This window comes from Micromesistius poutassou, assembly GCF_964030765.1.
Source record: "Micromesistius poutassou genome assembly, chromosome: 12".
Lineage (NCBI taxonomy): Eukaryota > Metazoa > Chordata > Actinopteri > Gadiformes > Gadidae > Micromesistius > Micromesistius poutassou.
Window position 1 is genome coordinate 10,779,312 of NC_140282.1, and position 12,857 is coordinate 10,792,168.

At 48.0% G+C, this 12,857-nt stretch overlaps 2 protein-coding genes across 2 annotated transcripts in view; both read left to right on the forward strand.

The window, feature by feature from the left end:
- Window positions 1–3,573, forward strand: part of cers3a (ceramide synthase 3a) — an 11,585-nt gene extending 8,012 nt beyond the window's left edge. Inside the window, exons 10-11 of the mRNA XM_084476043.1 lie at window positions 438–591; window positions 2,046–3,573. Coding sequence (XP_084332169.1) covers window positions 438–591; window positions 2,046–2,243 — 352 coding nt within the window. The 3' untranslated portion in view covers window positions 2,244–3,573. The remainder of the gene's footprint in view (window positions 1–437; window positions 592–2,045) is intronic.
- A 1,345-nt stretch (window positions 3,574–4,918) lies between these two features.
- The window catches only part of adamts17 (ADAM metallopeptidase with thrombospondin type 1 motif, 17), a gene marked incomplete at both ends in the record, with an annotated part of 65,480 nt that continues 57,541 nt past the window's right edge, over window positions 4,919–12,857 (forward strand). The window contains 3 exons of the mRNA XM_084476337.1: window positions 4,919–4,991; window positions 5,398–5,762; window positions 9,606–9,804. Coding sequence (XP_084332463.1) covers window positions 4,919–4,991; window positions 5,398–5,762; window positions 9,606–9,804 — 637 coding nt within the window. The remainder of the gene's footprint in view (window positions 4,992–5,397; window positions 5,763–9,605; window positions 9,805–12,857) is intronic.

The window sequence follows — 12,857 nt, forward strand, 5'->3', positions numbered from 1 at the left end:
TAGCCTGTGGTGTACATTTCCTTTTTCATCGCTTTTAATCTTTTCTCCTGATTGGGGAGGCCTGATTGGGGGTCATGCATATGCAGAAGCAAATGTTTCAGTCAGCAGGAAAATCAATAGTCAAATTTATTATTTCTTTGGCTATTTGATAGCTTACTCTGCATATCAATTGGCAAACACACAATCGGACACTGAAGATTGCAACAATTCAGGGATTTTCAATCACAGTTTTTATGGAGCATTGTTATAAAGTATTGTGGGAAAAGCTTAGTTGGAGATACTGGAGTTTTTGAAGTTCTGTTTTGAAATTATGTTGTACTAAATGACAACTATTTAATTACTTAAAACCTTAACTTTAATGGTTTTGGGTCATTACATTCCCCCATAAAAATGAAAGTTCCATGCCGTGGTTTTAACATGAGAACTCTGTTCACCAGGCTGATCCACTGCACCTGGGTTTACCCGGTCCAGCAGTACCCGCCCTTCTTCGGCTACTACTTCTTCAACGTCATGCTGGTGGTCCTGCTCTTCCTGCATATATTCTGGGCCTACCTCATCCTCCGCATGGTCCGCAAGTTCCTGTTCGGCAAGGTAAGTCAAACCTTTGAGATTGACGCCCTCGTCCTGCCTATCTGTGTACCCTGTATTACCTTTTCCAGAGATAAAAACTTCCAACAAGCGTAATATAAGAAACCAGGCTGTCTGAACCTGTCACAGGCAAATGGTAAATGGACGGTTTCTAACCAGTGGCCACTCAAAGAACTTTTCAATATTGCCTAACACTCACCCATTCATACACACATTCACACACTGAGAGTTGTCAACTACACAAGGGGACAGCCAGCTCATTCAGGAGCAGTTAGGGTGAGGTATCTCGCTCAGGGACACCTCGACGCTCAGCTAGGAGGAGCCGGGATCAAACTCTTCAGAATACCCTTAACCACCTTCATCCCTGCCCTCTTCCCTTGACCTTCCCCTCCACACTCTCCTCTCTACTCTCCTCGCCCACCAGCCCCCCCTTTGCTCTTCAATCCATCCTTGCCACCTTTTCACTGTCACTGTACCTGTTTTGTCTTTTGTCTGTACCTGCTCTACTCATCTCACACTCCACCATTTCTTCTGTTCTCTGTTGTGCGGTCTTCCCTTGTCCCCCTGACTGTCATCACCCTTTTCGTGTTTTTTATGTCTTCCACAATGTAAGCGTCTTTGGGTCACTGAAAAGCGCTATATAAATTTCATGAATTATTATTATTTATTATTACCAGCCAACCCGCTCTACCTCCTGAGCCACACGCCGCCCAGGTCAAAGCAATGCTGCAGCTTTCTGTGAGGTGTTTGCACGCCCCGGGTATATTCAGTGCCTATGTATTATGTATGTACCGTGTATTGCACTAAAGCATGTTAGCAGTGCCCTGAGACCCTGGACTTTAGCCACAGTGTGGTTGTAGAGATGGGGGGAAAACCCATGGACTCATTTTTACAAGGAGATGATACATTAAATACACTATGACTGGAAAATACCTTATTTTAAGTATATCAGTAACCAATCGGTAACAACATATTTACTAGTTAGTAAACAGTACTGAGGTTACTTACTTTGTTGGCAATGTTAAAGTGAATATACAATAAATAAAGTACACATTTGTATTGGTCACCTCTGCCCTATCCAACATGTGCTAATGCATTGTAATTGCGTTTTGGAACATCACATCAAATCATAGGTTTTCCTTTGCTTACTCAGCACACAATGTTATTGCAGCCTCAATCCCCTGGTAAGAGTTATTATATGGGGCTCTGTACTTGATTGACCTGACGCACATTTAGTACACCGTTTTCCACTGCAGCTCAAGTTTCTTTCATGCTCCTTTCAGGAACATATCTTGTTCTCTTTTGTTCTCTCCAATGTGCTCTAATTAAAAAAATGGTTGAGAGACCTTTTCAGTCCCGTTATTTTCATTCTTTCCTCCTCTCTCTCTCTCTCGCTCCTTTTATTTTCTATCCCTTTCTTTTCAAATCCAGTTTCATTTTATTTTCTTTGTGTACAGATGACCAGAGACGAAAGGAGTGACCACGAAGAAGAGGAGGATGAGGAGGAGGAGAGCAGTTCAACCGAGGAGATGGAGAGGAAGCAGAGCAATCATTCAAACGGCTCAGGAGGGGTGGTCAGAAAGGAGGGCAAAAACGGCCGCTTTGGAAATTTGTCTCTTGCAGAGACAACCTGCCAGGCAAAGACTGTGTACTGAGCTGTGGGCGTCAACAATACATCCACGTTTGGAACCAATCGGAACGGTTTGCCACTGGAAGGCTGGAGAACTGCAGCGTTGGAATGTATTATGTTGAATGTTTAATATGCAATTAATGTTCTATTCAATACGGAGACCATAACAACCAACAAAGTTTGCTTCAATGATTAAGCACACGCACATATTCATACAACGTGGAGAAAACAGTCGAGCACGCAGCATGCATTGAGCGTCCCTCATATACAGAGAAGGACGCTATGAACGGCTCTGCAGCGTTTGAGTTTCTCCACACGGTTGTCAGTAGCAATGCCCCCGGCTTTGTAAACATGGGAAGCGAGTAAGAAAAACAGGCGAACAAAAACACAAAAGCTTTTGTTTTCATTACTTGCGCCCTAATGCATCCCATATTGTCGAAGGGGCTGCGGTGGTGACTTGCATATACTGTCAAATGCCCCCCCCCCCTCTCCAGTAACAGCTGCCCAGCGTCAGAAGGCCCACCTCATCTATCATGACTATGTTGCCAGATTGGGCAAGATTTCCCGTCCAATCTGGCAACCCTGGCTGCAGCGCGCAGCCAGGGTTGCCAGATTGGACGGGAAATCTGCCTGCTGGCTCCTCGACCTACAGGGTGGTCAGCAAGGGATGAATGGGGTCTAGTATCGCCGTGGGGGTGCAGTGGTTGTAATGTCTTGGCTGCATGGCCTTCATATATATTTTTTTAACCGGTTATGGAGTAGATAAATGACTCAACGGCTGAAGGATGGAAAAGAACGGTGGAGCGGTTTTCTCCGTCCAGCTGTGCTCTGCCGTTCCAGCTCACGTCTCACCTTACTTAATAACACTAATAGACGCAATAATCATTCCTTGTACAAATACGTGTAATAGAATACCGGAACGTTTAATGTGAGTTCATAGATCGTGAAGTACTAGAACTATTGACTGAAACATGAAGTAATAGCAGCTTTTGTCTTTTTTTTTTGTTTTAATGTTTACACATGGACTCCATTGGCGGGCCAAGAAACCCTGGTTTCAGGTGATGGCTCAAGGAGTTTTAATGTGCTTTCAATGTTGAAGGGATTCTTACAGGAAGCATAGTCTGAATGTTCAAGTATATCGAAGTATTAATTTCGGATGTGTTGTTATGCAGGAAATAATAAGACTACCTCATGCGTTAATGGACACGCATGGGCATGTATCTCTTTTATTTTTTTAGGCTAAATGCTGTTCCATCATTTCTGGTCTTTAATCAGTCTGGACATGTACTCTGTTGCTGTTTTATCACTTTGATGCTGCAGGAATGAAACGGAATTCATTGAATAAATTCTTACCCTTTTCATATTCCTTGATATTCTTTTTATTTTGTATTAATAATTTATTCAATTAATTAATAATTAATTTAAGTTGCAATGAAGGTGTCGCTGTTTTTCCGCTGACGGCCACTAGATGGTGCACACCACCAGCATAGGACGCCCTGTCAAAAGCTTTGTTGAGTTGCAGGATTTGGACCTGGAGGATATCTCCCCTTCTCAATCACACACAAACGCACACACACACACACACACACACACACACACACACACACACACACACACACACACACACACACACACACACACACACACACACACACACACACACACGCGCGCGCGCGCACACAGACACACGCGCACAGACACACGCGCACACACACGCGCACGCAGACACACGCTCAAACACACGCGCACGCACAGACACGCGCACACACACGCGCACGCACACACACACACACACACACACACACACACACACACACACACACACACACACACACGCTCAAACACACGCACAGACACATTCTACAGAATTACTTTGCGCTTGCTCTGAACCCTGCTCTCTGTGTTTAGTAAATATCCATCCATCCATCCATCCATCCATCAACCATCCATTACATCCATCCATCTGTCTATGATGGCCAGTGTTGCCTTATAATTGCCAGGTAGCTGAAGGATTAAGGAGGAACCAATTGTTTAAACCACGGGCAACGCAGCAAGCATATGTTATGGAAGGAACACGCTCTCTGATTGGCTGAAATCGGTGCCTTGGGGGGTCACTCAATGATCACCTGTGCCGAACCAGAATTGACAACTGTAATAACATGCAGGCGCAGACGACGCACGACGGGAGTCTTGGGTGTTACTAACGTTTGGTGCCTTTTGTTTAAACTTTCATTTGTGAAAGGCCAAAGTCTATTTCTAGGGCCAGTGTTTTTATACGTTATGGGTCTTGGGTCGATTTATGTTATTTAAGATAAATAGACAATCGCACTTATTATATCTTTACAAACATATGTGTGCTTTTTTATATACATAGTTATTGTTCTGTTATGTGAGCATTATTGAGCTCCCGGCAACGTCACAACTGCACCTCTTCACTTGAACCCACGTGTAGGGTTTCAGAGCGACTCCCGACGGACAGCCTAACTCACCAATCAGACTGCAGAACCGCGTTAGTGTATTGACTCTAAACCAATCGCGTCGACAGGGAGGCGTTGCCAATTTCCAGGAGGCATGCCCGGAGTTTCAAATTCACTTGGCTGAATCAACACTAACTTCTCAAACTTTAGAAAAGTTGTGCAGTCCTCTCTGGCTTCGCAAGCGCTTACACCCCCCCTCACAGGTCCTCTGCTTAGCTGTATCATGCATGACAGTCATGTTACACCGCTTGTCTTGCTGCTTTCATTCTTCTCTCTCGGGTTGATTGCGGAGACTGGTAAGTAGCCTATATGCGCTTATAGCGTTACGCATTACGCATTCGCCACAGGCCTGTTCCTCTATTGGCCGGTCCTTCTCAATCTAGTCGTTGGACAGATCCTTTATAGAAATAGAAAAACAGTGTTTTTCCTCGAAAAGCTTAAATACAGCATTAGGATGCCTTCACAAATCACATGTTGCTCTGGTCTTGTGCATGCTCATTGAAAGGTTATTTGGGCACTAACTTGTCCAGTATGTCTAATAATGTGTACTTACAGCGACAGCCTTTTGGTGTTAGATGCATTGTTTAACTTTAAGTGGAATAATTCTGATTTATTTTCTGCAAATATGACAGAAGTGCACAGGTATAAACCAACATAAACCTTCATGTCACTTGACCGACTGTGTCTCTACCTTCCTGGTAGTTGTCCCAGAACTGGAGACTGATGAAGTGGTTCCCATGGTGCTATTTGGAGAGGACACACACCTGCTGCTACAGGACCAGACCCGGCGTTACCGCGACCGGCGCTCCCCTCAGGACGTCCCGGGTGGTCACGACACGACTCTCAAGGATCACTTACTTCTGTTACTTCCCGCTTTCGGAAATAATCTTTACTTGAATCTTAGAAGCGACAACTCGTTCCTCTCTGACAACTTTGTCGTCGAGGAGAGGAAAAGAGGCAAGAGTCCCCAGCTGTCGCGGATTCCTCAGGGCCAGCTCTGCTTTTACACAGGATGGATTGTCAACCACACGGACTCGTACGCCTCGCTCAGTACCTGCGGAGGCCTGGTAGGGCAACACTTACATCACCTCTTCTCTTTTCAGCTCACCTTTTTCCCATGTTAAAGTTAACGTAGCATGCACAGATTAATGCATCATGCGCCAAGCCTTGCATTTAAGTCAAACTTCTGGTAGGATTTCAACATGTCACCCAATAAGTGCATGAGTGCAAATATTTCTCACTTAATTTAATTCCAGTCCAAGTAATAAGCGTCAAAGTCCTGTCAGCTATAGCTGCTGCTGACACTTGGTGTCTGGCAGGACACCCCCGAGCTGTCTGGCCCCCAAAGATTAGCTAGCTCTCGGGAAGCATGACTGTCACCATGGTGCCAAACAGTTTAGGCAGCTGATAGGCCTGGCTATGGGGTCACTGTGTCACAGGCACAGACGCACGCACGTACGCATACACACATGCATGTACACACACACACACACACACACACACACACACACACACACACACACACACACACACACACACACACACACACACACACACACAGCAGGTGTGTAGAGAGAGAGGGAAAGAGAGAGAGAAAGAGAGAGACACACACACGCACACCTACTAACACATGCCATCACTTTCTCTATCCCTCTTTCTCTCACGCACTGCATACATACATGCCTGAGGTTACTGAAACACTCCATATATGATGTTAGCGAAACACTGCATACATAATACATGTCTAATCTTACTGAAACACTGCATACATGATGTTACCGAAACACTGAATGCAGGATACATGCATGATGCTACTGAAACGACTCTGGCATCCAGACATTCCAGTCCAGCGTTAGTGTGTGCGTTAGTAGTTTTAGTCAACCTACAGACACGTACAAACACAAAGCCGTCTTCATTTGACATTTAATGTTAACACCCTAACGCCTTCGGGGAACCTCTCAGATAGACCCAATTAAAACCCACAAAGAAAGCAGAAAAAGTGGTCTACTTTGTCTTGATAGGCATCTGAGAAGCCAGGGATTTTCTTATGGACTCTCCTCCCGCTCCATGTGTGGCAGTGAAAACTAGGTCAGGTGTAGGACAAAGCTGGTGTAGGCCATCCTATGCCCCAACAGGAGCACACTTCGTCTCATTATTATGGTTGGCCAGTGCATGTCTGACACTGATCTCCAGGCACTGCGGTCTGGGCTGGTAACACTATCCAGGCCCCCCCGAGCTCCCCTCTCCCCCAGCCCCAACCACACCTCCAGCACCACCACCTCCAGCACCACCACCACCACCCCCTCTCTGCGTTAACCCTCAACCAGGCAGGGTCAGCTCTAGCCCATATGCACTCTGAGGCGTTCACTCTTTTAAATGTTTCAGGGAGGCGCCCTCTCCAGGTGCTTTTTATTTGGCTGAGGGGCAGGTCAAGGTGCTCCACTCTCACACACACACACACACACGCACACACAGACACACCCGCGCACACACATACACAAACACACACACGCACACACAGACATACGCGCGCACGCGCACACACACACACACACACACACACACAAACACACGCGTTCGCGCACACATGCACAAATGCACACAGACACACACACGCGCACGCACACACACACACACACACACACACACACACACACACACACACACACACACACACACACACACACACACACAAACACACACACACACACACACACACACACCCTCCAGACAGGCTCTAAAAAGTTAGTATGTCTTTTTATGCAATGCCTTTTTCTCTGGCAGTCAGCACAGCTCAAAGCGGTAGCTCACCTGTCCTGCAGGGCCTCAAAGGGTCCAGACCAGTGAAGTGGTGAGGATGGAGTGAGGGGGGTGGGGTCCGGGAAGATGCAGACATATCGACCATGCCAAGGACATATTAGCCACACTGGCTTTAACTCAATCCACCCCCACGTGTGTCCGTGTGTACACGCGCCGGTCGTCCTTGCATTAGCGCCAGTGTAGGCTAGCTAAAAAGGAGTGTGCACGGGTCAAATCGAATCCCATTTACTCGTCTCCAGAGGCCCGGCGCATTGTAGCAGCTGTGTTGTGGACGCCTGGCTTTCCTCCAGACCTCCAGAAGAGGGAATGCCTGAATGCAGGCTAAATAAAGACAAAAAAAGAATGCTCGCTTTCAGCGTTGAAAGGGATTGTTAGACAAAGTTTTCTTTTTTTAGACTTAAAGCGTGCTTGTATTGTTTTGCAGCAGCCGGTATGCAATAACCTGGCAGCCCGGTACGGGGAAGGCTACCTAGGAATAGCATCATGTCCCCGTGTCTGTAGAGCCGGAGAATGACTTTAATCCATCCTGCTGCTGGTCAACAATGTGTTGCAGCCTGGGCTGACCCCCTGTCTCTCTAGGGGGTTAACGCGTGGAATACACGACACAGGTGCGCTATAGTCTGGGCGGAGAAGTGTTGTGTGTGGGTAAGAACTAGGTAATAGGTAACACTGCGTCATGGGTAATCCTAGGGGGCAGAAAAGTCATCAGGGTGATGAGGGTGTCCCACTGTCCCAGCCCCGCAGGGTTTCTGTATCCAAACCCATTCACCTCAACTCATTAACAACATGTATCTAAAAACAAATCCACTGTAAGGCTCTTTGGATATAAGTGTCTGCTTATAAGTAATACGAGGATGTGTGTCCCTAATACATGCGTTTACAAGGCCGGTACTGTTTTACCGTAAGAGCCAAACACCATTAGCCTTATGCAAACTAATGGAAAGTGACATCACCTTGCTCAATTAGCATCATCAGGCCCGGGGCTGCCCTTGAGGGTTGACATTTTGGCGGCTAACTTGAGACAGTGATTCAAGCCATGCTCACTCGTTATTTATCCTGTTTCATGCCTCTGACTAAGTTATTGTTTTAGCGTAGTACTGTTGTGTTTCCGAGGGTTACATTCGATTCGCTGGCGTAGTTTGGAACCGGAGGGTCCGTGTTACCTCAACAAAAAACAACGTACCGTAATATGTGGATACAACTCAAGCTTTCGCATTTCATAAAGATGTTGTCAGCATAATGTCTCTGTTTCTCCGAATAGGCCTCTCATCAACCTCCATCCTCTTCTGTTGCTTCTATCTCTATTACTGTTTTAAATTATTCCGCTAATCTATTTGACGATCTTCAGCTAATCTTTCACATGGGGCATCTGGAACGGGGTGAACCCAAGGGATGGATGTTCTCCATGGGAACAGTATATATTGTTGTCACGGATACAAATGAGGGCAACAAGTTTGAAGGCCTGTGAAATTATCCTCCCAAATCAAACCAGATGGACCTTTATGACACGGCCGTGAATCTCGGCCACATGTCCTAGCTGCCGGTCTTCCCTGCGCTGTACGACTGTATGGTTCCTGGGATATTCAAGGCGCGAATGAGCACAGTCACACACACACACATGCACACAGTACCACACACACACACACACACACACACACACACAGTCAGTTCGCCGGACATGTGTGAGCACGGGTCTGGTCTGGTGCACAGACCGTACCAAACCCCCGACAAAGCCTCTTTTTCTTGCTTGGTATAGCCTCATGTCCCATGCTCAATGTCTCCATCGTAAATGGTTGTTTTTTAAGGTTTGTCTTGTATTAATCATCAAAAATGCCTTGGTCAAATATATGTTTTAGGCAGATAGTGATTGTGGAATGTAAAAAGCACTCTGATTGGCCTAGGACATACAGTACAGTGAATCAGCACCGTTAGGAGAGTAATATTTTAAGCCAAAATATGACTAAGGCAATTATCCTACAAGGCTAACGATATATTACCATTCGTTCTCCCTCCCTCTCCCTCTCTCCATATCACGCTCTCTCTCCCCCCCTCCCTATCTCGCTCTCTCTCCCCTGTGCTCTCTCTCTCAGATGGGACTGGTCCAGCTGGGCGAGGAGAGCGTGTTCGTCCAGCCCAGCAGCGACTCCTACGACCCGGCTCAGTCTTTCTCCGGGCTCAGGCACCGCCTCACCAGACAGAGGCGCTCCGCCAGGCCGGGCCCAGGGCCGGGGCCCGACTCCAGCCAGGCCCCCGGCCCAGCGGGTGGCAAGCCCTGCGGCACCGTGCAAGGTAAGCAGACTGGAGGCCAGACCAGTTATTGCATTGTTCAATCCGTCTGTGTTACGAGGGGTGCGGCGGTTCTCTCGGTCTGGTGCGTCCGGGGAGTAGGAACCGAATGGATTGAGTAATTGGTTAATTGGTTAATTGCGTAGATATTTAAAAGGGGCTGGTTGGACAGCCTCATAAAGCAGCACCCTACACATGCAGGGTAGTGTAGTGGCTACAGGGTGTTTAACTCCCAGGTCAGAGGTGTTGGTGGTTTGATGTTCCCTAATATATGAAGCCGTTAGGAATCCTTTAAGACAGTTTAACACCTACCTGCTCCTAAACGGCATGCATCTGAATACACCGCAAGTGTATGCACTGCACTTTGGATAATAGGGTCGCCTAAAATGACAAAATAGTACACATAAAACCAAGGCATCACACTTAAATACCACTTCCCCGGAAAGTGGATTCAGCAGGTCATGCTGCCCTTCAGTCCCCACCCCCACCCCCCTCCACTCAAAGAAAACAATCATCTTTTATTGTTACGACTTACTCGGAAAAACAAGGGATGAGCGGAGGGAGTGAGCGAACCAGCCACTGTCTCTCAGTGCCGCCACCGCGGCCACCACCCACCCACCCACCCACCCACCCACCCACCCCAGCCCTCCCCTCCGCTCTGCGATGTAGACGTAGGGGGTGGGGGGGGGGTTAACCCAACATCCTGCAGACTGGGCACTAATAAATCATAGGCTCCAGTGTGGCGTTTACTGGTATCTCCCCCCTGCCTTTGAAGTCCATTCAGCTCCGGTGTGTGCTGTAAGAAGTGGTTGGCTGCGAGGCAGCTGTTTCCTTATTTAATGTGTATCTCATTCATCTGAAAGGACGCTTGTTGGAACCTGCTGAGCAGCCCCCTTCTCCACTGCTAATGCTATCAGACTGCAGTCTCTCTCTCGTGCTCTCTCGTTCTCTCGCGCTCCCTCTCTTGCTCTCTCTCTCTCTCTCTCTCTCGCTCAAACTTCACGTTAACAATCAACATACTTTCCTAACCCTTAATGTCTGTCTCTTTGGCAAAATTATGAATTTTTCTCATAAGAGAAAAAACTTGCAAAAATGTTTCCCCTCCCTCTCTCTCTCTCTCTCTCTCTCTCTCTCTCCCTCTCTCTGGATGGAGTAGAGCAGAGTTTGTTTTCTCTTGGAAGAAAGTCGTTTGTGTTACAGGAACATCCAACCCCCCCTTCCCTCCTCTCCTCCCTCTTCCCCACTTCTCCCGGACACGGGATCTAGAAGAACCCCTAACGACCATCCTGGGAAGGCTTATCGTGGAAATGTTGAAAGTGGGGCGAGAGGTAGCCCTCCAGAACCGGTGCCATTGTCAAGGCGGGAACTCGCTCTCTCTGCCGCCTTCTACGGCCGAGCCCAAGTGTGGTAGAGAGAGAGAGCGAGAGAGAGAGCGAGAGCGCACAGAGAGAGAGTGAGAGAGAGAGAGGGACAGAGACAGACCGCTCTGCACACCACACTGCGAGCCGTCATGGCGTTATTCTCCACCGGTTGGGAGACAATTAAAACCACCTTCGGATGTTTTTTTTTTTCCTTCTCTTTTTCCCCCAATACACAACGTTCCTCTTGTGCACTGTCGTTAACCAGAACGGCCTGCAGTGGGGAGGGAGGGAGGAGAGAGAGAGAGAGAGAGAGAGAGAGAGAGAGAGAGAGAGAGAGAGAGAGAGAGAGAGAGAGAGAGAGAGAGGGGGAGAGAGAGAGAGAGAGAGAGAGAGAGCTGCACCCCCAAAAGTTACATAACACCTCCTCTCAAGGAAAGACCACCAGCACTTCTGACAACCTGTAGGAATGAATGGTTTCCATATGCTCATATCTGGAGCACATGCCACATCATTGGGAGCTAACCTTCTTTTATTACCCCCAGAAATGTATAAAGATGAATTAAGGATAGGAGTAATGAGGTAGAAGAGACCCGGGGAGGGGAGAGCCCCATACCTAGAAAGTTGGATGTTAGTTTAAGGAGGCCAGGACAAGGCAGGGGGAGGGTGTGTGTGTGGTGTGTGTGTGTGTGTGTGTGTGTGTGTGTGTGTGTGTGTGTGTGTGTGTGTGTGTGTGTGTGTGTGTGTGTGTGTAGTGGATATGTGTGTTAAAGTGTAGCGCCTCATCCAGTGCTACAGCAGACAGCGTGCAGTGTGTGTGTTAACGGGTGCATGGGCGGGGGGGGGGGGGGGGGGGGGGGGGGGGGGGGGGGGGGGGGGTGCAAGTAGGGCGGGGGTGGGGGAGTCAGCTCACAGCTCGGAGGCTGCTCAGTGTTTCAGCTGCTTTTTATGTGTGTCAGGGTGTGCATGTAAGTGTGCTGGTTCATTTTAACACTCGCGGCCGTGTGTGTGTGTGTGTGTGTGTCTGTGTGTCTGTGTGTCTGTGTGTGTGTGCAGAATGTATTGTGTGCACCTGTGTCCTGAGGCGAGAGGTGGTGGAGCGAGGTGCCAGATTTGGAAATTCTTTCCCCTGAACTGCATGTCTGCCTTCATACGCCCGGGTCTGGAGCTCAGCGCCGTCTGCCAGGGACCGTCTCCTTCTGTTGCTCCTTCTCCTGCTCCTTCTCATTCATCTGCTCATACTCCTGCTCTGTTTCTCTTCTCTTTGCTTCTCCTTCTCCTCTCCCTCTCCCTCTCCTCTCTCCTTCTCCCTCTCCTTCTCATTCTCCTTCTCCATCCCCCCCCCCCCGCTCCTTCTTCCTCTCTTCTCCCTCTCCTGCTCCTTCTCCTTCTCCTTCTCCTTCTCACTCTCTCTCTCCTTCTCCTTCTCCCACTCTTGTCCTGCTCCTTCTGTGGCCTCCTGCTCTGTTTCTCTTCTTCTGGTCTCTTCTCTCTTCTTCTCCTTCTCCTTCCTCTCCACTTATTTCTTCTAACCCTATTCTTCTCATCGCTTCTTTTCTCCTTCATTTCCTCCCTTGTTCTCCATCTCTTTCTCCTTCTCCTTCTCTACTCTTTCTCCATTTTGCATCTCTTCCCTCTCTCTCCTTATCCTCCTCTTCCCTTCCTGGATGTATCTTCTGCTCCGCTTCTCTTCTCCCT